Source organism: Lissotriton vulgaris, chromosome 12, assembly GCF_964263255.1.
Source record: "Lissotriton vulgaris chromosome 12, aLisVul1.2, whole genome shotgun sequence".
Classification (NCBI taxonomy): domain Eukaryota; kingdom Metazoa; phylum Chordata; class Amphibia; order Caudata; family Salamandridae; genus Lissotriton; species Lissotriton vulgaris.
Window position 1 is genome coordinate 20,788,816 of NC_141700.1, and position 27,836 is coordinate 20,816,651.

The window sequence follows — 27,836 nt, forward strand, 5'->3', positions numbered from 1 at the left end:
CCTATTCACACATCGGTCCACTACTGACATCACCTCATAAGCCAACGGGGCACCCCACGCCGACTTTCGGCGCAGCATTGTAGGATGGCCACACCAGTGCGGCAACTTGCTGGACACAACATCGGGGCCATCCAGATCTCGGCGCGTTCGACTCACTGTACCGCAAGAGTGACCGCAACTCAGCTGGACACGCCGTCTTTCGGCGCAGCATTGTAGGATGGCCACACCAGTGCGGCAATTTGCTGGACACCACCTCGGTGCCATCCGGATCTCGGCGCGTTCGAGTCACTGTACCGCAACAGTGACCGCAACTCAGCTGGACACGCCGTCTTTCGGCGCAGCATTGTAGGATGGCCACACCAGTGCGGCAATTTGCTGGACACCACCTCGGTGCCATCCGGAACTCGGCGCGTTCGAGTCACTGTACCGCAACAGTGACCGCAACTCAGCTGGACACGCCGTCTTTCGGCGCAGCATTGTAGGATGGCCACACCAGTGCGGCAATTTGCTGGACACCACCTCGGTGCCATCCGGATCTCGGCGCGTTGTGCTGCCTTCGGCCTATTCGCACATCGGTCCGCTACTGACGCCGCCTCACGTGCCAACGGATTTTCTACGCTTTTTGAAGCCCTATGCCGCATAACAGGTCATGTGACTTGTTTATAAAACTTTTCATTGGTTCATTTTACTTTTGGTTTCCTAAAGATGGAAGGCTTGGTCATATGACCTAAAAATAACACTTTTCATTGGTTTAGAACATTTTTTTTTCCCAAACGATGAAAGCCCCACCTTGTTTCTGGATCATTCAGACTGAAGCTGGCGTCAGCATGAGAGCACCACCATCTCGTGGCTCCGTCGTGGTCATTCCGCGAGAAATCATGGCAGCCGCTCCCCACCGGAAGCCTGCGGGAGTCGGGGGCCCCCAAGACTTTTGTAGAATCTTCACGGCTGAGGGGACGCTTTTCGAGAATGGAGCCCAAGCCCTAGCAGGCAAGCGTCCGAGTTCCAAGGTGTCCCAGGGCCATTTCAGTGGACCAGGCCCAAAACCGAGGAGCCGTCCGCCATTTTAAGAGTCATGTGGCAGCCGCCTATCGCTGCACTGCAAGAGTGGGAGCAACTCAACAACATGGTGAGCGAGACGCTGTAGCCGCAAGAGCGGGCGCAACTCAGCTGGATGGCCGCCACCTGGGGAGGCCCGTTCACGCCGCCTCCCCCACGCCCCCCCCCCCCGGGCCGCCGCACGCCAATTTTCGGAGCAGCATTGTAGGATACCAAAACCAGTGCGGCAGTTTACTGGACATCACCTGGGTGCCTGTCGTACATGTTGTGTCAGCCATGGGACACTGGACACAGTGCCATCAACATCTCAACGCGTTCTGCTGCCTTGGGACTATTCGCACAACAGACCGCTACTGACGAGGCCTCCCCCCGCACCACCCGGGACGCCCCACGCTGTTTTTCTGTGCTGCATTGTAGGATCCCAAAACCAGTGCGGCACCCAGGCGACATCACCTGGGTGCCGTCCAGAACTCTGCACGTTGTGCTGCCTTGGGACTATTCGCACAAAAGACAGCTTCTAACCATTGTTGCTTTTTGGGTTGAAAAATGTTTAAATGTTTTTAGTTTTTGTTCCGTTCATTATAGTTAAAAGTTAATAAAGTTTTATAATCTTACTTTGTTGGAGTGTTATCTATTTTTTTTTAAAACGGGTGAATGGGGCCTTGAATCGGGTTATTGTCATGTGTGGGCTTTGGAAGTGTGCTGCTGCAGGATCGGACATTTCAAACTCAAATGCACGTTCTTTTTCTTACCTTTCCGAAGCATGGAGCGCAATAGCAGGCAGAGAAAGGGTGATGCACGTGTTGAACACTACCTGACCTGGCAAGTTGCTGGCAGTGCCCCCCCGCCCGCTCCTGAAAGAGGGCACACACACACCGCCGCCCGAGTACTTCACAAATCTTTAAAAGACCATGCGCTTGTTCATGAGGCTTAAATGGTTTATCACCTCTTCTAGAACCCCTGCATCGACCCTCTGACGTTTCCTGGAAAAATTACCATGTAACACAATACCAAGCCCTGTCAGCTGAAACCCCCAAGGAATCGTGGGGCATATTATCAAGGGGGTTTATCTCCGCTTTTTTGGCTTTAAAAGCCATGAAAGCGGAGATAAAATTATCTCCCTATTACCAAGCTGTCGCTAACACCAGTTAGTGACAGCTAAAAGGAGATAGCGACCATCTTGGGCCCCGCTTTGCATGTCAGTGATACTTATCACTAATGACATGCAAAGTGGCGTGCCAAGATGTTAGCGACTGGAAACAGTCCCTAACATCGCTATCTCCTATTACCAACTTTTGGAGATATTCGCGCTAAGCGCGAATATCTCCAAAATCTAACACCTGCCCTGAGCAGTTCTTAGCCATGTTATCCAATGGGAGGTGGATAACATGGCTAAGAGCATTTGCTCGATAATACATGAATATCGCTGACTTTTCTGCGATAATAGCAAGGTTTATCTGCGATAAAAATCGCCGATGTGCGGCGATAATTTTTGTCTCTAAACAAGTTAGAGACAAAAATTATCGCTAGTTGTTCGTAATATGCCCCCGGGTTTTTGCTTGCAGAAATCGGGAGGCGGGAGACTAGCACTGAAATCAGTAGTCTCACGCCTGAATCGGGAGGGTTGGCATGTCTGAATTCTCTACAGCTGGGGCCATAAACTACATCCGCAGGGGTAGGTGATAGCCTGGGACCAGCCTGGCATCTAAAATGGCTGCCGTGCATGACAAAATTGTGGCATTGGAAAAAAGGCAAGATGGCGCAGCCGCTGGAAGAGATGTATCAACATATATCAGCCTCCTCAGCCACCCTCAGGAAACATAGGGGATTAGGATACGTCTCCCGCACCCCCTTATACCTAGTAATTTAATTAACGAAGCACAAAATGGCGAATTCCCGTTTCGCTACCAGTTTGCGGCCCAGTTCGCGGCCCGTGAAGCGCTTCTACCGTGAAAAATCATTTTTTTTTTCTTTTCCCCACGGGACCCTTTAATAACCCCAACAACATTCCTAGGGGGTCAAGAGGGGGATACCTTGCCCCCTTTCATTACATTCCCCCTTCGTTTTTCACCTCTTCTTCTCTCTCGATCCTACAGAGAGACAAGATGGCGGCCGCTCCGGACTGTCACGCAGCAAAAAAAAAAAAGCTCACGCACAGCCGCTGGAAGAGATGTATCAACATATATCAGCCTCCTCAGCCACCCTCAGGAAACATAGGGGATTAGGATACGTCTCCCGCACCCCCTTATACCTAGTAATTTAATTAACGAAGCACAAAATGGCGAATTCCCGTTTCGCTACCAGTTTGCGGCCCAGTTCGCGGCCCGTGAAGCGCTTCTACCGTGAAAAATCTTTTTTTTTTCTTTTCCCCACGGGACCCTTTAATAACCCCAACAACATTCCTAGGGGGGCAAGAGGGGGATACCTTGCCCCCTTTCATTAAATTCCCCCTTCGTTTTTCACCTCTTCTTCTCTCTCGATCCTACCGAGAGACAAGATGGCGGCCGCTCCGGACTGTTTAGAATGTTGACAGACATCGGAGAGCCAATCAGCTTTCTGCGTGCAAAGTTCCGAAACGCGAAAAGTAAGCGGACCGGATCGCTGCCCGGAGCGCTGTTACAGATATATATCTTGATTTAAACGTTAATTTCTCAAAATCCACTGAAGCACATATATTGAGACCTAGCAAAGGCACATCGGGCTAACAGTCCCTACAATTTTGCCAAGTTTCGTGCAAATCCATTCAGCCGTTCGAGCTAAAAGTGAGTCCAACCGCCCTATGGAAAACTCAATGTTAAAAACGCGTTTTGGGACCCCCCTTTTTTCTCAGCCCCCCCTTGACGAAACCCCACCAAATTTTCAGGGGCTGCTCAGAAACAAAATGTGCCATTTTCCTGAAAATTTCAGCCGATTCCGTCCACAAACGCCAAAGTTATTAGACATAGAATTTTCAAAAATCCCATAGGGAATTAATCCTAACTATATATACCTACTGGCGATAGCCAGTAGGTAATATATATATATATATATATATATATATATATATATATATATATATATATATGTGTGTGTATATATATATATATAAACAAACAAATTGTCCTGTCGCAGCGGGAGCACAATCCAGTGGGTGCCAGCGTTGAGACCAGGGCAGTGTCTCAGTTTAATCCCATACAAGAAATAAAGTCACGGCACACTTCTCAGTTTTCACGCAGTTATTTTATTCCAAACGTGATACAACAACTCCTACGCGTTTCGAACCGTAGTTCCTGTTCACGGTAGTATTAGTGATTGGTCCCTTTTCCATTTCTGCATTTATACCAGTACACACCCCTGTCATTACCTGGGGCATGCTGGAACTTGTGTTTTTTAAACATTTAAACAGCCTAATATGCAGTTTGCCATGCATTACACAGTGTGGGTTGTGCATATCAGCGAGGACTACATCTTGTTACTACATTGAAAGCGTTCCTGAGTTTGGAGGACACTGGCGCTTTCTTAACGCTTGTGAGACACACGTGCGTATTAATCAAGAATCAATGTACCTGATAATTGATTATAATGCGTAACTTTGGACATTATGTCGTATTACAATTAAGGGCTGAGTGCCCTACGTCCCCGCTGTGTGCCATAACCCATGTTGTGTATATACATATAGTCATTGGCTGTTAGTTCCCATTCCCAACAGTTTGGGTCTGTCCCTAGACACAGTTGAATACTTAGTCTTCAAAGTGACAGTTATCTTATATAGCAGGTATTTAGGCATTTTCAAGATTGTCAAATTATACATTTCATAGATGAACATATAATTCTTCATCGCCGTTCAGGCCAGCCGGCTGCTTGGTTCTGAATCTTATGATTAGTTTCGATTCTAATCGTCTCAGTTTTTGTGTACGGTTTCCCCCTCTCTCGTGCTGTTGAATGCTTGCCAGTCCAAAGTATTTCACATCTAACCAAGTTTCGTCTCCTACAGCTCTGAACAGTGGACGTTGTTACCTTGGCCCCCTCCTGCACAAAGATGGCGGCAGTTTCTCTGCTCCCAGCTCTCGGTGGCGGGGTGGGGTTTGGGGGGGGGGGGTGTATTGTGCTTCAAGTTAATGGGGTTCCCTGGGAGCCTGCTCAGGAAATGTCTGTATTAAACTAATTACACTGATCCCAGGTTGCTGTCTCTTTCTGTGCTTTTTTCCCCCTTTTCTTTTTGTACCCTTTCATCAGCAGATGTGCCCTGCAGTCTCCGTGTTCAATGCCCTGTGCGCCCCCCGCAACAGGCTGTTTACTCTCACCTGCCTGTCTGTTGAGGCCTGTGGTTAGCAGGTGGTGGTAACAGCGTTTGACATGCACTATGCAGCTGCTCCCTCCCCCCGGTGCATGCTGGGATATGGAGGCTTTAACCCCTGGCAGAGCCCCCTGTCCAAAGCTCTGCCTCGGGTGCCCTTCCCCCAACTTTGAAAGGAAGGCCAGGGCCTTCAGAGAGGGGTGTCTCCCCACGGCTTGGATGTGTCATGGTGTTCAAGCGGTGTCATGTTATGGAGGGGCAGAGGGCTTTCACATGGAAAACCTGTTCACCTTGAGACCTGGTCTAATTGCAAAGCCCCCGCCAATGGAAGCAGGTAAGTTGTATTCTTGGCTCCTGCCTTGAGTGTCTGGGTTCTGCACATATGGCTTTTCCTTGGATACTTGGACACCCAGAAATCAGAGGTTGAAACATGTTTGCAGGTACAATACCTGGTCAACAACGCTCGGTTACTAGTACTGTATTTTCCTGCTTGTAACCTGTTTAGAAGTACAATAACGAATAGTTTCTTACCTGTCGGTGTAGTTTTGCAGCTTGAAGATCTTTCTGGATTCACTATGCTGTGCATTATTCCGCGATCTGGTGGTTGGGTCCGGATTCGTAGTCTTTTTTCTCTTTTTTTTTTGTAGCCCAGGTGGGCGTCGACGTCCCACCATTTGGTGCACCTTCGTGACGTCGGCACGCTTCCTGCGGAAGCTCCCACCCTTGGGCGCCATCTTCGGATTCTTTTTTCTTTTCCTTTTGTGGTGAATCCATGGCTATGTGTATTAAACTTTCCTTCAACGTAAACTTCTTCACGTATATTTGTTTTGTTAAACGTTCCTATCTTACTCTATGTCCTTCCACCTTCTCCAGCCTCATCTTTCTGGCGGAGGTGGGTGGGTTCGCTAGTGAATCCAGAAAGATCTTCAAGCTGCAAAACTACACCGACAGGTAAGAAACTATTCGTTTTGCAGCGTGAATCTTTCTGGATTCACTATGCTGTGCATAGATTTCGTAACGGTTTTGTCACTCATGTGGCGGCTGGGTGGAAGATGAGCGTTGGTTGTTAAAGATATGTTGAAGCACTCTTTGGCCCACTTGTGCTTCCTTGTTCATCTGCACATCTACGCAATAGTGTTTAGTGAAAGTGTGCACTGAAGCCCATGTTGCCGCCAGGCATATGTCTTGGATGGGCGTGTTTGCCAGGAAGGCGATCGTTGCCCCTTTCTTTCTGGTTGAGTGGGCTCGTGGCCCCTCCGTGAGCTCTTCACCAGCTTGCATGTGGCAGAGCTGTATTGTTTTGGCAATCCATCTTGCTATGGTGTTCTTAGTCACTGGTCTACCCAGGAGACTCCTTGCGAAGGACACAAAGAATTGTTTCGTCTTCCTGTGTTCTTTCGTCCTTTCTATATAGTGATTACTGCCCGCCTTGCATCCAGAGTGTGGAGCGCCCTCTCCGCGTTTGACGTGGGCTTCTGGAAGAAGCTAGGTATCTGGATACTTTGGTTCATGTGGAATTTAGATACTACCTTGGGCATGAAATGCGGGTCTGTCCTCATCACGACCCTGTCACTGTGTATTTGTATGTACGGTTCTTGCAGCGTCAAAGCTTGTAGCTCGCTCACTCTGCGTAGCGATGTTATTGCTACTAGAAAGGCTGTCTTCATTGTCAGCATTTGAAGTGACGCTTTATGGATGGGTTCAAAAGGTGGCTTCATGAGTTCCGTCAGTACCACGTTCAAGTTCCATGCCGGCGGCGGCATCCTCTTGGGTGGCGCTATTCTCTTCGCTCCTTCCAAGAATCTTTTCACTACTCTGGAAGTGAAGAAACTTCGTCCTGTTTCTCCTCTTGTGTATGCCACAATCGCTGCCAGGTGAACCCTCAGCGAGGACGAGCTTAGTTTAGTTTTGATCAGGTGCGTGAGGTATCTGAGTACTGTAGACTCTCTAGTCATTTTTCTCTCCATGTTTTTCCTGTGGCACCACTACGTGAACCTCTTCCATTTCTCCCCATAGCACTTTCGCGTGCTGGGTCTCCTTGCTTCTCTCAGCACCCGAAGTGTGCTCTCTGGTAGTTTTAGATGTGCGAACTCTAAGTCCTCAGGAGCCACGCTGACAGGCAGAGGCTTTCTGGTTCTGGGTGTAGAGCTTGTCCCCCTTCCATGGAGAGAAGGTCTCTTCTTTTTGGGAACTTGTGTGCTCTGCCCTGCGACATCTCCATAATCTGAGAGTACCAAGTCTGCCTCGCCCATTGGGGAGCCCCCAGGATGAGAGTCATGTTGCTCGACCTGCACTTGTTCAGGACTCTGGGGATCAGTGGCGTCGGTGGAAAAGCGTAGGCAAATTTCTTTGACCAGCTTATCCATGGGGCATTCCCATGGGACATTGGTTCCTGTTCCCTCGATGCAAAGTGTTGGCATTTTGCATTCTGGCGTGTTGCAAACAGGTCTATAGTTGGTGTGCCCCACCTCCTGAACAGGTTCTCTGTCTCTTGGTTGTTCAGTTCCCATTCGTGGGACACCGATGCTTGCCTGCTGAGCCAATCCGCTTCCATATTGTCCTTCCCTGGCAGGTGTATGGCAAGCAGGTCTATCCTGAGTGGGATCGCCCATCTCCATATTTCTTGAGCCAAGCTCGACAGAGGGAATGACTGAGTCCCCCCTTGCTTGTTGATGTAAAACATCGTTGTGGTGTTGTCTGTCTGTATCATCACCCTTTTGTTGTAAAGGTGCTTTTGGAAGGCCTTGAGGGCCAGCAACACTGTTTTCAGTTCCAGGTAGTTGATGTGCTTGACTGCATCTCCTGTGTTCCACAGACCCCTCACTCTGAGCCTGTTCATGTGTGCGCCCCATCCTTTCTGGGATGCGTCTGTGGTGATGGTCACAGTTGGGTCCGGTGGCGTTAGAGGCTTCCCCATCGTTATATTCTCCTTCGTCCACCATTTCATCTCCTCCTGCACATTGTGCGTAACAACCACTAGATCTTCCCAACTTCCTTCTGCTTGTGACCATTGCTGTTGCAGCCACTCCTGTAGTGGTCTCATCTTTAGACGAACATTGGGGACCAGGTGGATGCATGACGCCATCATCCCCAAGATCTTGCTCACCGTCCTCACTGTCAGAACTTGCCCCTTCTGGTAGTGACGTTTCTCCCTCAGCAGGCTGAGTGTTCTCTTCTCGCTGGGTGTCACTCTGCATTCAACCGTGTTGATCCGGGCTCCCAGGAAGATTTTCACTTGTTCTGGGTCCATGGAGCACTTTCTCCAGTGGATGGAGAAGCCCAGGTTCGTGAGCGTTCTTGTGACTTGTTCTGCGTGAGCTTTGCATCTCGTGTAAGAGCTTGCTTTCACGAGCCAGTCGTCCAGGTAGGGGTACACGTGTATACCCTCCCTTCGTAGGTGTGCGGCCACCGCCGCGAGGCATTTGGTAAAGACCCTTGGCGCTGACTTGAGCCCGAAAGCCAGGGTTGTGAACTGGTAGGGTATGCACCTGTTACAACGCATTTTTTACTCCGCACTACCACTACAACGCAGGCATTACAACGCATACCGTTACAACGCATGGCGCTGGGGAGCGCTCTAGGATAAGAGGTAAGTTTAATTTACTATCCAACACCTTCCCTAGGGTCCACGGGGACTGGAGTTAGAATAGTAAATGATACTTACCACTATCCAGCACCCCAAAGCGCTATGCGTTGTAGCGGTATGCGTTGTAAATACCACGTTGTAATGGTATGCGGAGTAAAAGTATGCGTTGTAACGACATACATCCAACTGGTAGTGGTCTTCGTTCACCTTGAATCTTAACATGTGTTTGTGTTTCCTGTTCATGGGGATGTGCAGGTATGCGTCCTTCAGGTCTATCGTGGACAAGTAGTCCCCGGGCCTTATTTGTGGGATGACCTCTTGCAGGGAAGTCATCTTGAACTTTTGAGTTTTTACGTAGGTGTTCAGGAACCGTAGGTCCAAGATGGGTCTTAGGCTTTCGTCCGCCTTTGGTACTAGGAAGTAGTTCGAGTACACCCCCTTGTTCCGTTCTCTGTGCGGGACTTGTTCTATGGCCTCTTTGAGGAGCAGTTCTTGAGCTTCCTCTTGGAGCAACTGCAGTTCTTTGCCCTTGTGACCCCTTCTCTTTGGCTTTCTGCTTGGTGGATATTTTTCCAACTCTATGCAGTATCCGTGCTGTATAATGTTTAGTATCCACTTGTCTGTGGTTATTTTTCTCCATTCGTGTAGAAAAAATCTCAACCTTCCCCCTACTGGTGTTGTGTGTTCTCTTGAGCCGTGTCCGTGTGAGCCTCCCCTTAGCTGTTGGTGCTCTCCCCCCTGAGGCTTTGGGTGGGTGAGCGCCTCCGTTTCCTCTCCCTCGAAAGGACTGGCCCCTATTCTGGGAGTTCCAATTCTGCCTCTGTTGACCCTGGTGCCATTGGTTGTCACTCTGTTGACCATGGTGGTGCGACTGTTGCGAATGTGATTGCTGGTTTCCCCCTCTACCATTTGGTCTCCTTGTGGGGGTGCCTCTCCGCATCCCCCTGAATTGTAGGGCTCCCATCGATTTGGCTGTCTCGTTGTCCTTCTTCAGCTGAGCCAGTTTGTCATCTACCGATGCCCCGAACAGCGTCTCCCCGTTGAAGGGAGTGTTCAGGATGTTATTTTGCACTTCTGCCTTGAAGCCTGATATTCTGAGCCAGGCTTGCCTTCTCTCAGTGATGCCTATGGCCATCAGCCTGCTAGATGTTTCTGCCCCATCTAGGGCTGTCTTCAGGCATGCGTTTGCTATGTCCTTTCCCCCCTCCACGAGGTGGGCTGCCCTCTGCCTGTACTCCTCAGGCATGTGTTTCAGCAACTGGCTCATCTCATCCCAGTGCTGATATTGGTGTCTATTCAGGAGTGCATTGGAGTTTACCATCCTCCAATGCATAGCGGCATTTCTTTCAATTTTCCTTCCAGTGAGGTCCATCCTCCTGCTTTCCTTATCAGGTGGTGGCCCAGATGTGGTTGGCACGTTGGCCCTTCTTCTGGCCGTTGCCGCGATTATGGAGTCAGCTGCCACGGTGCCCTGGATATAAGGGGGGTCCTCGGAGGAGAACTTGTATTTCTTCTCCGTCCTCGGGGTCACTGACCTGCATGTGGCCGGTTCCTTGAAGGCTTCAGTCCCTTGGGCTGTGACGCTCTTCAGCATGGGCAGGAAGCTGCTTTTCGTCTGTGAGGGGAGCAAAGTCTCTAGCAGGAAGTCAGCCTTTGTCTGTTCCTCCTCCAACTTCACATTGTAGACTGCTGCAGCCTTCTTAACGACCTCATAGTAAGCCCCGATGTCGTCTGGCGGCGAGGGTCTCGAAGGGTATGTCTCCACAGGTTCAGGGCCGGACTGGGAACCAAAACCGGCCCTGGCAAAGTGCTCGGCCGCCCCCCCCCCTCCCTACCCCCTGGGGGTGGGGGGGGGGGGGCGGCCGCGCTCTCTGCCAGGGCCGGTTTTCGGCCGATTTTGTTACAGGGCCGTTTTTGCAGCTATGCTGCAAAACGGCCCCCAGGGGCCCCAAACCGGCCCCCACCCGTGCGGCCCACCGGGGGATTGCCCGGTGCCCAAAACGGCCAGTCCGGGCCTGCACAGGTTCCTCGGGGTTATCGGCCTCGAGATCCTGCCATTCTTCCTCTAGCGACGCCGAGGATTCTGAGTAGTAGCTCTCGCGGAGGTAATCTCCTTCCGAGCGGTAGAAATCCTCCTCTTCTCCCTCATCTGTGGGGTTTGGAGTTTTCGGCGGCTCCTCGGCTTCGAAGTCCTCCTGCACCTCCACCTCTTCGGCGGTCGCAGCGGTCTTCGAGGGAGTCGAGTAGGTCTTCGAGGGAATCGTATAGTTCTTCATTGTTTCCTCGAAGGCTCTCTTCCTCTGGAGCATACTCTCCATTTCGGCCTCGAGCCTTCTTCTCTTTTTCTCCATCTCTGCCGCTTGCTCGGCGTCGAGCTTTTCGGCAGGTCTCTTCGACGGTACCTTCGACGTCGAGGCCGTTCTGAGCGTCTTCTCGCTCGAGGGTCCCTTCTCGAGGGCCTGCTTCGACGACCTTTGCTTTTCGCTGGTCTTTGCCATCTGGGAGTCCTTTTCGAAGGATCCGCTGGGCCTTTCGGAGGATGCGGCTTCGGACGTCGAAACTTTCGTCGCCGGCGCTCCTTTCGAGGACTTAGCCTCTGCTTTTCGGGGTTCTCCCTCAGGCTTTCTCGGCCCTGTCTGGGTTTTCGGGGTCGTAGACTCTCCTACCTTTTTTGAAGGTCTCACATCGGTCTCTACGACCGTGAAGTCATCTGGTCCCTCGGCGATGTTCTCCTCTTCGTCGGAGGAGGCACCCAGCTGGTAGAGGCTCGGCGTGGTCCCCTTCCCTTGCATCGTGTGGTGGGCCACCCTCTGTCTCTCTCGAACTCTCAGAGTCTTCGGCGTGAAGATTGAACAGGCGTTGCAATCCTCGCTGGAGTGGTCGATCGGCAGGCAAATGTTGCAGACCGGTTGCTGGTCCTTCTGCGCGTACTTGTGGTGGCAATTACGGCAGAACTTGAATGGGGTGTTGTCCATGTGCTCGCTCAGGGGGCCCCCTGCGCGCGCTTTCTCCTTGGCCGTCGAGTATCACGAGGTTTTCTCCTCTTTCTTCGTTCTGTCTCTAGGAGGTCTTCTTCTCAGACTTTCCTCTGTCCTTTTTCCTCAAAAACTTGGTGTATTTCCTTCTTTTCTCCTGAAACTTCTCCGGAGATTCATGCGACGATCCAGACCCAACGGCGGAAAAAAGAATCTGAAGATGGCGCCCAAGGGTGGGAGCTTCCGCAGGAAGCGTGCCGACGTCACGAAGGTGCACCAAATGGTGGGACGTTGACGCCCACCTGGGCTACAAAAAAAAAAAAAAAGAGAAAAAAGACTACGAATCCGGACCCAACCACCAGATCGCGGAATAATGCACAGCATAGTGAATCCAGAAAGATTCACGCTGCAAAACTGCCTAACACTGCACGATGACTAGTACAGTGACTGGGTAAAGGTTACTGACTGCTGGCATGACCTCGATCACCTGGGGTGGTGTATGGAGCACAGCTGGCATGACCTCGATCCCCTGGGGTGGTGTATGGAGCACAGCTGGCATGACCTCGATCCCCTGGGGTGGTGTATGGAGCACAGCTGGCATTGACCTCGATCACCTGGGGTGGTGTATGGAGCACAGCTGGCATTGCTTCTCCAAAAATATGAACAGAGGTAAAATAAATTAATGATTTTAACTCTTAAAGTGATGGTTGTGCTTAAAACATAAGTGTGATACAGACCATCACAAAACACATATAGACATTCCTAAAAATCAGTGTCCTAAAACAAAGCTCAACAGAAGCTTGTCACTGACCTAAGACAACCAGTGCTGACCATCATGGAGTTTGTGGATGACAAGACATTTGTGCATCAAATCTTTCTCAGAAGGTTACTTCTGTTGGGTAAGTAACATCAGTTTGTCTTTTTTCTCTTTCTCTTTTACAGAACCAAGATAGCTACATCTGCTCCTGTAAGCTCCTCCCTGATGGGCGGAGCCTCATTGTGGGTGGAGAAGCCAGCTCGTTGTCCATCTGGGACCTGGCCCTGCCCTCCCCGCGGATTAAGGCGGAGCTGACGTCCTCAGCGTCCGCCTGCTACGCCTTGGCCATCAGCCCCGACGCCAAGGTCTGCTTCTCCTGTTGCAGCGATGGCAACATTGTAGTGTGGGACCTGCAGAACCAGACGCTGGTCAGGTGAGTGCGTGGAAGGAGACCATCCGTATAGCTACTACGGTTACTCATGGTGAGAGTTGCGTATTTACAAATTACATATTCATTTCAAGTTACATATTTAGATGTCTTTCCTCCACTTGAGTTTGTGATTTCTGGTTTCTGTACTCGTTAGTTACTAGATGACTGCAACCGCTTCCGGTCATGTTTCGCTTCGGCTTCCCCGACGTCATATGAACATTGACTTCAATGTTAGTTGCACTTACACAGAGTTTTGGCGTCCCTGACACAGCACTGAAATCCATGTGGAGCGTCATGGGGTGTTCTTGAGTAGAAGGGTGTGGGCTTGTAATGTGGCCTATATGGAAAGTGTTGTGTCTGATGTAGTACAACTAACTGGAATTGTAGATGCGATGCTTCAGCCTCCTGGGGATAATTATAAGGTAAGGACTCTATAACGTACCTATGTTTCTTACAGATGTGGAGAAGTGTGGCTCAATGGTTAGAGCAGGCAGACCTCGATGCAGAGCTCTGGCCAGGGACCAGGGTTCGATTCCTGCCCCGGCGGGTCTTGGGCTCATTAATTCCCCTAACCGGATATGCTCGCCTCACTGCCTATTCTGATCATGGGTCCCACGCTGCAACTCTGGTCAATAGCTTGCTTAGTCTCCACAACAGCCCCCACAATGCGAGGGATGCCTGGTCTGCACCATGGGGGTGCCCAGGAGTGGACACTTCACAGGGAAAGCCAGGAAGGGTTCCCTTGCGGTATTCGTACAAGCGCCGGGAAACCCACTGTGGGAAGCTGTGCGCTATACAAGTACAAAAACATTTACATTTACATCTATCATTACCGAAGGTAAGTAACTTGTTCTTCACTAACAGCCGTGGACCCTTCAGGTTTATGTAGGTGATGGGACAATTTTTTTGTAAACTCAAAACCCTTTTCTACCAGAACATCATGTATATATTTTGGGGAAACGTTGTTAATGAATTGCAAGGTGTCCTAACACCTTTTGATAGCATCCTGTGGCTGTTTGGCTACTCTTCAAATGGAGACAAGACGGCGGTGATGCCTCTTGATGTCCATTCACATTGCTCCTGTATCAGTCAATCAGGTCTTTATTGGCAGCCTAAAATGTGAAGGTATCTCGGCATCTGCTTCTCGTTGGATTTAAAGCCGATGGCCATTAATAAGCAAACAATTCTTAGATAAAATCAAGGATCAGCTCTCTTCTTTGTCCCCTAAAAATTGTACCCTGGTGGGTGATATTGGAAACTTTAAAATGATGATCACGTCTCTTGTGAATTTCCCGGCTATGACGCTCCCTGTCCGGTCGTCTCCAAGCTGCTGTTCTACTGTAGACAAATTAGCATCCAGCTTTCTGTGGTCAAATAAAAAGCCTAGAATGAATCTTGAAAAACTTAGATTACTGCGTTCGATGGGAAGCTGCAACTTACCAAATTGGTTTGATTACTAAACAGCTTGTCTTGTAGCACGTGGAATGAGTTCTTTTGATAACTCATCCCAATTAGGGGTGCTTTGGCTCTTGATAGAACGCTATCGTAGCAAAAGACTAATCGAACCATCTAGGAGCTGGTTCCCTCCGAAGTTTCCCTCAGGATAGCTGGCGCTTTGATCCCCCAGTTTTATCTGGTGAAGCGAATGATTAGAGGTCTTGAGGCCGAAACGATCTTAACTTTTTCTTAACAATGACCTCTCTGGTGCTACCTCATTCCTCCCCTATCTTTCTAATCAAGCTCTTAAACATGTGGACAAATGTTTGTCCCCTAATTTGTCTAAATCTTCAGCCCTTTCCATATGGAACAAACTCCTAAATATCTTCCACATTTTCAACTGATATAGGCCCGGTTTGGGCGGCGAAAGATATCAGCGTTGTATCTCATCTGATTGAGGGCGGTCAGACATTATCCTTTGCCCTACTACAGACAATATATTCCCTATCCAATATGGACGTCTATTGTTTATTTAAAGATCAAAGCGAGACTTTCAACACTAGGGACATTGCCTCACTCAAACCTTCCTTCCTTCTTTCGTTTATTCAGCAATTGAGTAGAGGGGGTCCTATATCGTCAAAAGTGTACAAAACCCTGCACAGCACTTTGGTGCCTTCCTCTTCACCCCTTCAAAAACGATGGTCTAAATATCTTCAAAAGTCACATCTTCTCCTTATCCCAGGCGCCAGCTGACCAATTATCTCCTCTAATCTCCTTATTAATAAATTAAGACCCTCAAGACCTGGCTCTTCAGCTAAACAGATCTGCAGAACACCTGCCCCCGCAGCGCCTTGAGACCGTAATGGATGAGTAGCACAAGTTACTACTTGTGTAACGATATATCTGTAAGAGACATTAGTTAGTGATAGATTCCTTACATTAGAATATCCCCAGGCGTCAGACTGGATCCGGAAATTTTTGCGTAGCAGTACCCTTGCGCGTCGGTAGGCGTAGTCTGCGGCTCTGCGTCCGTCGTCGGCGTCATGGGCGCCGTGATGACATCGTCGGAGTACTTAGACGCCACCTCCGCGTGCAGACGTCCGTTCTTAGAAACGCAGAGCTATGCTAAAAACCAACACTGGTACCTTGAAACTGGGGAACTGAAAGGGGATGACCTTAACCCTAGATATCGGTCCGCAGAACAGGGAGGATGAGTGAGTCGGTAAGGAATCTATCACTAACTAATGTCTCTTACAGATAAATCGTTACACAAGTAGTAACCTGTGCAACTGAAAGATACACGTTAGTGATAGATTCCTTACCTTAGAATAGATACCACAGCATTACCAACCCCGGTGGTGGGACCGCGAACCAATAATCACACCAGAAAGTCCTGGTGGACGGAACGGCCAAAGAAGCCATCCCTCCGGACTTGGCTGTCCAGGCAATAATGTCTTGCAAACATGTGCAGCGAGGCCCATGTAGCCGCCTGGCAAATGTCCTGCAAGGGGACTCATCGGCCCAAGGCAGTAGTAGTAGCCGTGGCTCGAGTGGAATGAGCCCTCAGCCCAACAGGTGGTTCCTTCTTAGCCAAGGAGTAACACGCCTGGATACACAAGATGATCCACGGCGAGATGGTCCGCTTGTGCACCGCTTTCCCCTTCTTAGCGCCCACGTAACCAACAAAGAGTTAGTCATCCACCCGGAACTGGCGTGTGCGATGCAGAAAGAACGAGAGCGCACGTTTTGGGTCCAGACGGAGGAGCCTCTCTTCCTCTCTCTCGGGCTGCGGAGGCGGAAAGAAGGTGGGCAAGGTGATAGATTGCCCAATGTGAAAGGCCGTGACTACCTTGGGTAGAAAAGAGGGCCGTGTCCGCAACACAACCTTGTCCGGATGGACCGAAAAGAAAGGAGGTTTACAGGATAGAGCCTCGAGCTCACTCACTCTCCTGGCAGAGGTGATGGCTACCAGGAAGGCAGTCTTCAAAGTGAGATGGCGAAGAAGACAGTTGTGAAGTGGCTCAAAGTGAGCGCACATCAAGAAAGTATGAACCAAGTTAAAGTCCCACTGAGGCATCACAAAGGGCACAGGAGGGAACGTATGCCTGATGCCTTTCAAGAATCGGTTAACAATAGGGGACTTGAACAAAGAAGGTTGATCAGGCAGCCTCAGAAAGGCTGAAAGGGCAGAAAGGTAGCCCTTGATAGTGCCCAGAGCAGAGCCCTGCTGGGCAAGAGAAAGAAGAAAGAGAAGAACCTCAGAAAGAGGGGCAGAGAGAGGATCCACAGCCTTTGCTGTGCACCATGCCACAAATCTGTTCCACCAGCAGGCGTATACCGACTTTGTGGAGGGACGCCTGGCTGCCAGAATGATATTACAGACTTCAGGAGTCAAGTCAAATGGCCTCAACTGGCGCTGTTCAATCTCCAAGCATGGAGGTGGAGACTGGACAGGTTCGGGTGGAGGACCGTCCCCTGCTGCTGCGACAGAAGGTCCTCCTGAAGAGGCAGACGAACCGGGGGATCGACTGACATACTGAGTAGCTCGGGATACCAGTACCTTTGTGCCCAGTCCGGAGCCACAAGGATGACTTGTGCCCGGTCGCGCCTGATCTTCTTCAGCACTCCAGGCAGAAGTGGTATAGGCGGAAAGGCGTACAACAGACCGCAACTCCACTCGCGGCGAAAAGCGTCTCTGAGCGAGTGCCGCCTTGGTAATTCCAACGCGCAGAACTGATGACATTGCGCGTTCTCTTCGGTGGCGAATAGATCTAACCAAGGCTCTCCCCACTGCTGAAAGAGGCCTTGCGCCACGTCCGAGTTCAGACGCCATTTGTGATCCATCATGCACCAGCAGCTGAGTTCGTCCGCAGTGACGTTCAGAGAACCTGCCAGGTGTTGAACCACCAGGGTCACGCCCTGATGTTCCAGCCATTTCCAGAGGCTCAGAGCCTCCTGGCAGAGGGTCCACGACCCCACCCCGCCCTGTTTGTTGCAGTACCACAAGGCGGTGGTGTTGTCCGTGAACACCTGCACTACACTCCCCCGGACAGAGGGGAGGAATGCCTTTAGTGCTAGATGAATCGCCCGCAGCTCCAAAAGGTTGATATGAAGCCGAGACTCCGCCGGAGACCTCTGATCTCCGCCTCTCCCATGTGGCCTCCCCAACCCTGGAGGGACGCGTCCGTCACAACTACGTGCTCCAGTTGGGGAAGGGAGAGGGATCAGCCGCTGACCCAATCGTGGTCCGTGAGCCACCACTGCAGCTGTCTCGCAGTGCCCTCCGAGATCAGGACATGGTCGGACAGGTTGCCATGATGCTGGGCCCACTGAAACTTCAGAGCCCGCATCCACCAACGAGCGTGATGCACCAGAAGGATGCAGGAGGCCATAAGCCTCAGAAGCAGCAGCGTCAACCTGACCGAAACTCGGGATAAAGGCTGAAATACTGGAATCAGAGCCTGTATATCCCGAACCCGCTGTTCGGGTGGGTAAACCCGAACCAGCGCCAAGTCGAGAACCGCTCCGATGAAAAGGAGCTTCTGAGAGGGGCACATGTGTGACTTTGGCACATTGATGGAGAACCCCAGCTGGTGCAAGAGGTCTGCCGTCGTCTGGAGGTGGCTGACGACCGTCTGGGGCGAGCCCGCCTTCAACAACCAGTCGTCGAGGTAGGGGAAGACTGAAACCCCTAACCTGCGCAGATAAGCTGCGACCACCGCCATCACCTTCATGAACACTCGTGGGGCTCTGGTAAGGCCGAAGGGGAGCACGGTAAACTGAAAATGCTCGTGGCCCACCCATGAACCGCAGGTAGCGCCGGTGGGCTGGCAGGACGGGGATGTGGAAATAGGCGTCCTGCAAGTCCAACGCTACCATCCAGTCTCCTGGGTCCAGGGCAGCCAAGACCTGAGCCAGAGTCAGCATTTTGAACTTCTCCTTCCCGAGGAAGCCTTTGACGTTCCATAGGTCCAAGATAGGGCACAGGCCCCCTTTGCCCTTCTTGGGTATCAGAAAGTAGTGGGAGTAGCAACCACGTTCTACTTCTGGCCCAGGAACGCGCTCGATGGCCCCCTTGGCCAAGAGGGCCGTAACTTCCTCCTGGAGAAGCTCAAATGATCCCCCGATACGCTGTGGTTCTGCGGTGGCATGGCTTGAGGAGTCGTCTCGAAGGGGTGGGAGTAGCCCCTTCGGACGATCTGCAGAACCCACCTGTCCGAAGTGACAGTGCGCCAGTGAGAGTGGTGATGGCGAACCCTGCCCCCCACTGGCGTCACATGGGCCGAAAAGCACGGACTAGGAGGGTTTAGAGGCGGATGCTGCGGGGGAGGGTGTGGACTGGCCTCACCGTTGTCCCCGACTGCCTCCACGGCGATTTCCACGGTCGCCACCGCGCTGGATGGTAGTCTGCGGGGTGTGGCTGGCAGCACGTGTGGGGGCGCCCCTTCCTTGGCCACGAATGGAGCGAAAGGCACCCGTGTGCTGGCGCCGCGCCGAGAGGCCCAAGGACTTGGCCGTAACCCTGGAGTACTTAAAGTGCTCAAGCACATGGTCTGCCTTGTCGCCAAAAAGGCGACGGCCATCAAACGGCATGTCCATCAGTGTGTTTTGGACATCGGCCGAAAAGTTGGCGGACCTCAACCAGGCGTGGAGTCTAACCGCCACCGTCGTTGCCATCGCTCTACCTAGTGAGTCGATGGTCTCCAGCCCACACCGGATAGAATATTTGGCTGCATCTCGGCCTTCCACAAGCGCTTGGCCGAGTTTGGCCCGTGCCTCCAACGGACACTCTGGCAGCACTTCCGCAACCGTCTCCCACAGTGAGTAGGTGTAGCGGCCCAAGAGGCATGCGGTGTTGGAAAACCGCAGTCTCAGACTAAGGGAGGAGAAGATCTTTTTTTCCGTACTGCTCGTACCGCTTGGATTCCCTGTCTGGCGGAGCCAACGGGAATGCGGTCTGGGAATTGGATGCCTGGATGACCAGGCTCTCGGGGTGGGGGGACAGGAAACATGGGTCGCCCGGAACCGGGTAGTGGAGTCTAGCCACGTTCCTATCTACGGGCGAACCCGTAGCGGGCCTGGACCAAGTGCCCAAAAGAACGTCGGTCAAGGCCTCATTAAAGGGCAGCAGAGGCTCGGCCAGGCTTGACTGCTTTTTAAGGACCTTAGTGAGGAGGTTAGTCCTTACGGCCGCAACGGGGAGCTCAAGGCCCAAGGCCTTGGCAGCCCTCATCAACACCACACTATAGGTTGCCCCCTCCTACGAAGCCACGGTAGGAGGAGAGACAAAACCAGTGGTTGGAGAGGTGTCCAGACCACTGGCCTCCCCAAGTTCCCCTGCCCAGTCCTCCGAAGACTGGCACTCTCGGGTCAGAGGGTCCTCAGACCCCTCCCAATCCTCCTCATCACCCATCTCCTGATACTCAGGGTTTTCTATTAATGGGGCAGGTTCATTGAAGTAAAACTCCCCAAGCGCCGTCGAAAGCAGCGCCGAGCGGCGCCGTTCTGAAGTCGGAACTGGAGCAAAGGAGGCATCGGGAACGGCGCCGCTGGAGGCGACACCTGGCGGACCGACGCCGGGGGGTCGTAAGGTCCACCGGCGACGACCCAGATCCCGAAGCAGGTCCAGTGGGGTCCTGCGGCGCAGTGCCCGAAGGCGCCGGCAGCGTCGGAACCGTTGGGCCCTGCGGCGCCGGGCCCGAAGGCGCCGGCGGCGTCGGGACCGTGGGGCCCTGCGGCGCCGGGGGGGTCTGGGTCGAAGCACTCGACGGCGTCGGGCCGAAGCCCCCGACCCGCTAGGGGCCCCAGACGGGTCCGCTGGGCCCGAAGGCGCCACGGAACCAGTCGGGGAAGAGAGGTTCCTCATAGCCATGAGGAAAAGCTCGATCTCCCCCGGCGTCGCGTCGTGCCCAGGGACCGGAGGGTGTGGAGCAGGCCGTGACCTGTCCCTCTACCACCCGTGGGACCGGGACCGGGGACCTCTCACGGCACGGGCCAACTGCCGGAGTTCGAGTCGCCTGCGGGACCGCTCCCGCCTGGCTTTCGAAGAGAGGGCCCGGCAGTCGGAGCAGGCCTTGTCGTCGTGGTCGACGCCTAGACAAGTTAGGCACAGGTGGTGAGGATCCGTGACCGACATCGTGCGGTCGCAATCCTCGCAGTGCTTGAATCCGGGCATCCCTATGGCACCGGAGTCATAAGACTTCGAGAAATGATCAAAAGTGATCCAAAAAGTTAGTCAAAAATTGACTACGGGTTACTGCTTTTTCCAGATCGGCGCTTGCTGGCGCGCAAAAAAGAAGAACTGACGTCAGCACGCGGAGGCGGCGTCTAAGTACTCCGACGACGTCATCACGTCGCCCACGGAGCCGCAGACGACGCCTACCGACGCGCAAGGGTACTGCTACGCAAAAATTTCCGGATCCAGTCTGACGCCTGGGGATATCCTAAGGTAAGGAATCTATTACTAACGTGTCTCTTTCAGATGCCCGCTTACAGTTCCCTGATTGATTGGATTCCTTCTCTCTCCAACATGTTTCTATACTGCACATTGGACACAGTCTTAAATGTTTAATATGAACCTGGTCTTTGCTGGTCTTGTAACCACGCTATTGTTCTCCTGTTACTTACATGTAAACCCGTCGCCCCCTCTTGGACTGTAGTTTATGAATGACTTTCCAATACCTTTTAAGGCATCCTTTCCCCTCCCCATCCCCTTCGTCATGCTGGGCCCATGTGATCTGAGCCCCTCCTTGGGTTTATCCCATAACGCTAGGGCCATATTGGATCTTCTCTTGACAGTGGCAAGACCTGCTGACCTTCAGGAGGCTACTCAAGACATGGCTGTTCAGCCAGTAGCGCCCCCCCCTTTTTCCCCCAGCGCATTGAGACCCTCACGGGTAAGTAGTGCGCTCTACAAATTCTTGATTGATTGAATGAAAGTCATTTTGTTCGAGTGGGAAGTACTGACCGTCTCCTTCCACACGTGGTGGGCATGGGTCCCATACCTTAGAAGTACACATAAGCGTTTATCACTCTTTCCTAAGACAGCTGCTCCATCACAATCACTCCGGCACACGCTGGACTCCTTTACGGCCATAGCATAACAGACCAACTATTACCACCTCTCTCCTTTGTACATTATTGGACTAAATCAATCTAGGACTTGAACCACTTCCCCATGGTGCATATCCCTTCACCCTCACCCCCTATTTTTCGCCTCTTTTTCTCTCCTATTTCCTTTTAATTATATTGTAGATTTCATCCTCTGGGCCTGCGAGCCTTTGAAGGAAGTATCCCCTTATATGCCACCTTTCTGGTTTTCACGACTTCTTTCTTACCATGATGCCTGCAAATTGTTTTTTTGAGATTGATGTATGCCATTTCGGAAAACTTTCTTTTAAATATGACAGTTTTAATGTTTTGTATTGGGTCTTTTGGCACCATTTGGCTAACTCGCTTCGTATATCTATATGATTGAAATGTTTTGACTTTCCTTAACATGTGTGGCATATGCATATTAGATTGTGTCTTATGAGATCTAGATAGATATATATATGTATATATATATATATATATATATATATATGTGTTTTATTAGTTATATTTTTTTTGTTTCCTAAAAACTAATCAAATATTTGAAACATAAAAACAATGATGGAGGGGAGCTGTAGGTTAAGGCTCTTCCTGAGTGGTGGCCTGCAGCATCTGGATGCGGGTGGCCTCTAGTCTAAGGCTCTTCCTAAGTGGTGGCCTGCAGCATCTGGATGCGGGTGGCCTCTAGTCTAAGGCTCTTCCTAAGTGGCGGCCAGCAGCATCTGCATGTGGGTGGCCTCTAGTCTAAGGCTCTTTCTAAGTGGCGGCCAGCAGCATCTGGATGCGGGTGGCCTCTAGTCTAAGGCTCTTCCTGAGTGGTGGCCTGCAGCATCTGGATGCGGGTGGCCTCTAGTCTAAGGCTCTTCCTAAGTGGTGGCCTGCAGCATCTGGATGCGGGTGGCCTCTAGTCTAAGGCTCTTCCTAAGTGGCGGCCAGCAGCATCTGCATGTGGGTGGCCTCTAGTCTAAGGCTCTTTCTAAGTGGCGGCCAGCAGCATCTGGATGCGGGTGGCCTCTAGTCTAAGGCTCTTCCTGAGTGGTGGCCTGCAGCATCTGGATGCGGGTGGCCTCTAGTCTAAGGCTCTTCCTAAGTGGTGGCCTGCAGCATCTGGATGCGGGTGGCCTCTAGTCTAAGGCTCTTCCTAAGTGGCGGCCAGCAGCATCTGCATGTGGGTGGCCTCTAGTCTAAGGCTCTTCCTAAGTGGCGGCCAGCAGCATCTGCATGTGGGTGGCCTCTAGTCTAAGGCTCTTTCTAAGTGTTGGTCAGTTGCATCTTAATGAGTGAGGGGCCTTACTTTATGGGTCTCCTTGAAAGATGGTCAGTAGTGCCTGAATAGGAGGTAACCCCTGGTTTAAAGCTCTTTTTTAAATGTGGGGTGACCCCTAGATTAAGACTCTTCTGGGATGGTGGTAATTCACACCTGAATGTAGGGGGACCCCTAGTTTGACTGCCACTCCAACAGAGCCTTAATCGCTCTTGCATGTGGTGTGACCCTCAGTTTAAGGGTTATCTTGAATGATGGTCAGCTGCTTCTGAATGTGGGGGATGCCTACTTCAAAGCTTTTCTTGAGTGGCAGTCATCTGTGTCTGAATGTGGAGTGACACCTAGTTTCAGGCTCTTCCTGAGGGGAAAATTAGTAGGGTAGGAATGTAGCTTAACCTTCTGCTTTAAGCCCGTTGAGTGGTGGTCAGCAGGATATGGACTAGAAGCGCCCCTTGGATGGAGGTTCTTCTACAGTGGTGATCAGCAGAGTGTGAACTCAGAGGAACATTAGGGCAGAAGGCAGTCCATGGTTGCAGAGCATGAGAGATGCATCCGGCCTTTTCTGAATAGCCATCTTCATTTATGGTAACCAGCTATGCACGGCTCACTGCCAGGACACCTTTGGGTAGAAGTGCGCTTTAAAAGCTTATTAACAGAACATAACCTGTCCTGAGCGATGCCTTGCCTTGCTTCCTTATTCTACCCTTCCTTGGATGTACTTCCTGCAGGCAGTTCCAGGGCCACACAGATGGTGCCAGCTCTATCGACATTTCTAGCGACGGTACCAAGCTGTGGACCGGGGGCCTGGACAACACGGTGCGATGCTGGGACCTGAGGGAGGGACGCCAGCTGCAGCAACATGACTTCAGCTCACAGGTGAGTACTTGCAAGAGGGTAGTAATGATGGGGTGGAAGAGGTGGTAGTTTCTGGGGGTCCATGAAATGGTGATTGGGGTGTAAAGAGGTGGCTCTTGGTGTGGATTGGATAGAACTGTTGGTGTGTGGTGGCCAGGTGATGCTTCCTGGAAGACATGAATAGGTGAGGTTGCCCCATCTCACCAAAGGTATAGGCACTTCCTAATGCAAGGCTGCCAGAGACTGTCGTGCACCGCAGGAAGGTGGCAGGAGACTGACCTTGCAGCCTGAAGTCATGACCCTGCCTGCAGGACTTTGCTGTATGTGGCGAGTTATCTATTGGGTGTGCAAGGAGAGACTTTACGGTGTCTTCTAAAGGAGGTGGTTGGCTATTAGCAGCTGGGACGATTGAGGGTGCCAGGGTGGCCCTTGTCTGACGAGTGGTGGGAAGTGGGTGGAATATACACTGCTCCACCTATGCTTGGTGCATTAGCCCTGATGTGGGGGTCATTTGAGTAACATCCTTCTCACTCTGCCTTCCTCGCCACAGATCTTCGCCCTCGGGTACTGCCCATCCGGGGAGTGGCTGGCGGTGGGCTTGGAGAGCAGCAGCGTGGAGGTCCTGCACGTTTCCAAGCCTGACAAGTACCAGCTGCACCTGCACCAGAGCTGCGTCCTCGCCCTGCAGTTCTCCTCCTGCGGTAAGAAGGGACTGCTGCAAAAGGGATGGTTGAGAGAGACAGAAAGTGTAGTGGTAGAAAGATAGAGAGTCTATATGTAGGGGATGAAAGAAAATAGGTGGGTAGAGAGCATATAGGGGAGAATAGAAGACGAGTATGTGTAGGGGTGGATAAAGGGAAAGCATGTGTAGGGTGAAAGAGCTGGATAATAAAGTGAACAAAAGAGAGCGAATGCAGGGGGATAGTGTGTGTTGGGGCGAAAGAGGAACGTTTATGAGTAGGTGGAGGGGGAGAAACAAGGTGTGGGTGCAGTGTGTGTGCTGGTAAGTAGAAGGTTTTTGGGAAGGGACAGAGAGAGCACAAGCATGTAAGGATGGATAGAAATGTCTAGGGAATGCATCTGTGCGTAAATCTGCCTCCGTGCCAGCTTCAGTGCTCACTTTCTAAGAATACAGAGCTGAAACCAAGTGAGCAGCAAGGGACAGTCCCCAGCTACAAGTTGTCTGTGGGAGCGAGGAGAGGGCAGTGACACAAAGGGGAGGTTGAGTAGTCAAAATGTTGTGCAGAAGGAGCTGAACATAAATTCTAAAGCAATATATGAAAGTTGTGATCCCGAAGAAAAATGTCCCAGAAAAGAGTAAATCCAGGTTCAGATCAGATGCTTCCGTCGGGAGTATCTGCTGCAGCCTGACTCTCAAGGATCAGATGAAGATGCCATGTTTATAACCGTCTCTTGCTTCCCGCCCTCTGCGCCTTGTCGTCCGATGTTGAATGTAGAGGCATCTTCTGCAATGCTTGCTACGGAGCTGTCTTTTTTAAAATCATTTGGCCTGTTTTTGCTCTGCATTGAGAAGTGGATTCAATATCGTGTATTCTATCTCTGAATGGCCCTTCCTTTACATAGTTCATGCTTTTACTACCCACGTCATGGGCTGTCATTTGTATGGGTTGGATGTATTTTGGAAATGATAAATAAAACTTCAAAAAAATGTAACCAGGGAATTGTTGTGTCTAGGATTATCCGAGGCTCTTTGATTTCACTGAAATCATATGTGTAGTATACTTACCTAAGGGGGTTTTGGTCACCTGTCTACCGTATGGAGCAGCAGGTCACCCTACTTTAGCCACTGGTTCTCTCACTGCATATTCCCTTTCACAATAAGCCATGTGTAGACCAGGGGGTCTCTGTGGTGCTGCCTGTGCATTTAGAGCCTGATGTGATGGCAGAAAGATTCCATCGGGTGTGAGAGCAGGGCACAGTTCAACTTGAGGTTTCCATCTCGTGCCCCTGCTTTTGTAAATTCCTTTCAAAACGTCCTTTTGTTTATCGAGCTGCTATTATTACACAGAATCACACGGTCTATTTGAAACTCTTTTTCCATTTAGTTATTCACATTTTACGATGCATGCAGTACACAAACCAATGTGAATTTAGAAGCAGGCAACACAAACCAATGTGAATTTAGAAGCAGGCAACACAAACCAATGTGAATTTAGAAGCAGGCAACACAAACCAATGTGAATTTAGAAGCAGGCAATTCTTTACACGTTTAATTGGGATTTAGTTTTACTCCTGCTTCTTTAATAATCTTTACCTAGAAGAAAACTGGCCTTTGTGTTTAATTTGCAGCGCTTGCGTCACTTTTTTCTTCTTTTCCTTCTGTCTTTCCTCCAATTCTTTGCTTGTCTCCTTTCTTCCTCTTTTCCTCCTTTATTTTGCTCACTTCCCTCCCTTCTCTTTTGTGTGATTATCGAAGCGATGGAAGAGGTCACACATTGCCTGCTGTGTATTCCTGCATCTTATCTATAATGTGGTGCATTTCTCGCTGCAGGAAAATGGTTTGTGAGTGCAGGAAAGGACCGCCTTCTGAACGCCTGGAGGAGCCCCTATGGGGCAAGTGTTTTCCAGGTAAGAAATTCTTAAACCAAGATGAATGGTTATATTGAAAACAGTCTGTCAGAGTCAATTTAAGAATATTCCTGATGGGGCCACTGCATCTGTTCCGTGGTGTATGTTTAGCAAAGCTATTTTGTTATTCTCTGAAACAAGCAGATGCACTAAGGCCATCCCTACTGCTTTAGAGACTTTTTGAGAGGAGGAGATTTTGCATCAACCTCATTGAAGGGATGAATTCTGCTGAACTTCCTACTCCCACAGTTTGGTTCTTGCATGGAGCAACTTTATCTTGGATTTATGCATGCTCAGATTTCTGGAGTTCTGGAAAGTGTAATTTTATGGCCATGATAGCAAAACCATTGTGTGGGATATGTCTTGGTATCTTATTCTTCTCATCACTTCCCCTTTATCCCCATGCTTAAGTCAACACTAGGTCTTGTGACAGAGCTCTGTTCTTTTCCATTACCCTAGCTATATTTCTTCTCCTTTTCAGGCCAAAGAAACCTCGTCTGTCCTGAGCTGCGACATTTCTGCAGATGATCAGTTCATCGTCACCGGCTCGGGGGACAAGAAGGCCACCCTCTACGAAGTGATCTACTGAGCGATGGGTTGGGGGACCTCACAACTTCTCACCGCCAATGCACACGCCTGCTGCCGACCTGTTGTAAGGCAACACCTGTCGGTCTGGATGCGGCAAGACCTGTACGGCCTGATCATCCGACACTGAAGGAGGGGGGGCAGCACCTATGTGGGGGCAAAGCTAAGCATCCTGCGAGCCTGTGCAGCGATATAGCATTTAAGCCACACGGAAACAGTATTGTATAGAACTAATTACATAGAGTACAACTATGGTACAGAGGCAACAGCTTAAAATGAGGCATGTGTTGGACTCAGACACACTAATGTTCAGCGGAATGGAAGCGCCCAGAAGGAAGGTGTCACTGCGAGGAGCTGGAAATAGCATGAGGAAAATAGACTCTTTCTGATCAGATATGTAAATTATTTAAAGAATGAACCTATCCAGCGTTTCAACGGTGTGAACAGAAATTATGACTACAAATAAAGGTATTTTTAAAGCAGCAGAGCTTTTAAACATAGCTATATTTGAAGAAGGGTCCCCCAGAAATTAAGCAGACGGTTCAGTCTGCTTTTCAAAACCAGGATATTACCAGCTGTGACATGGAATAGTAATCCGTATATTTTTACAGAATGCATATCATAAGAATTCGCTGCTATGCATTGCTCTCCTTTGGAGTCCGCACGCGACAGCACATGAAAGAGAAGAGCACTGAGAGGGGCTGAAGGGTGTTATTATTTTAACGGTATAACTCACTGTGGCAGCCTCGGCCCAGTGAGGCCTGGGGATGCAGCAAACACAGCACAGTGTGTGTTACCTGTGGTGAGGGTTGGGGGGGCCTGGACTCTTGGGGGACAGACTCTTCAAGGGGGCATGGGCTGGTCACCTCAATGTCCACAACTTCAACAGCAATTATTGTTTTCAGGTGCATTTGAACTTTGTTTCACAGCT

The 27,836-nt window shown here is 50.8% G+C and overlaps 1 protein-coding gene across 1 annotated transcript in view; it reads left to right on the forward strand.

The window, feature by feature from the left end:
• The window catches only part of TLE2 (TLE family member 2, transcriptional corepressor), a 212,982-nt gene extending 185,752 nt beyond the window's left edge, over nt 1–27,230 (forward strand). The window contains exons 15-19 of the mRNA XM_086946549.1: nt 12,839–13,086; nt 23,605–23,752; nt 24,282–24,432; nt 26,244–26,320; nt 26,802–27,230. Coding sequence (XP_086802675.1) covers nt 12,839–13,086; nt 23,605–23,752; nt 24,282–24,432; nt 26,244–26,320; nt 26,802–26,909 — 732 coding nt within the window. The 3' untranslated portion in view covers nt 26,910–27,230. The remainder of the gene's footprint in view (nt 1–12,838; nt 13,087–23,604; nt 23,753–24,281; nt 24,433–26,243; nt 26,321–26,801) is intronic.
• The last annotated feature ends 606 nt before the right edge of the window (nt 27,231–27,836 follow it).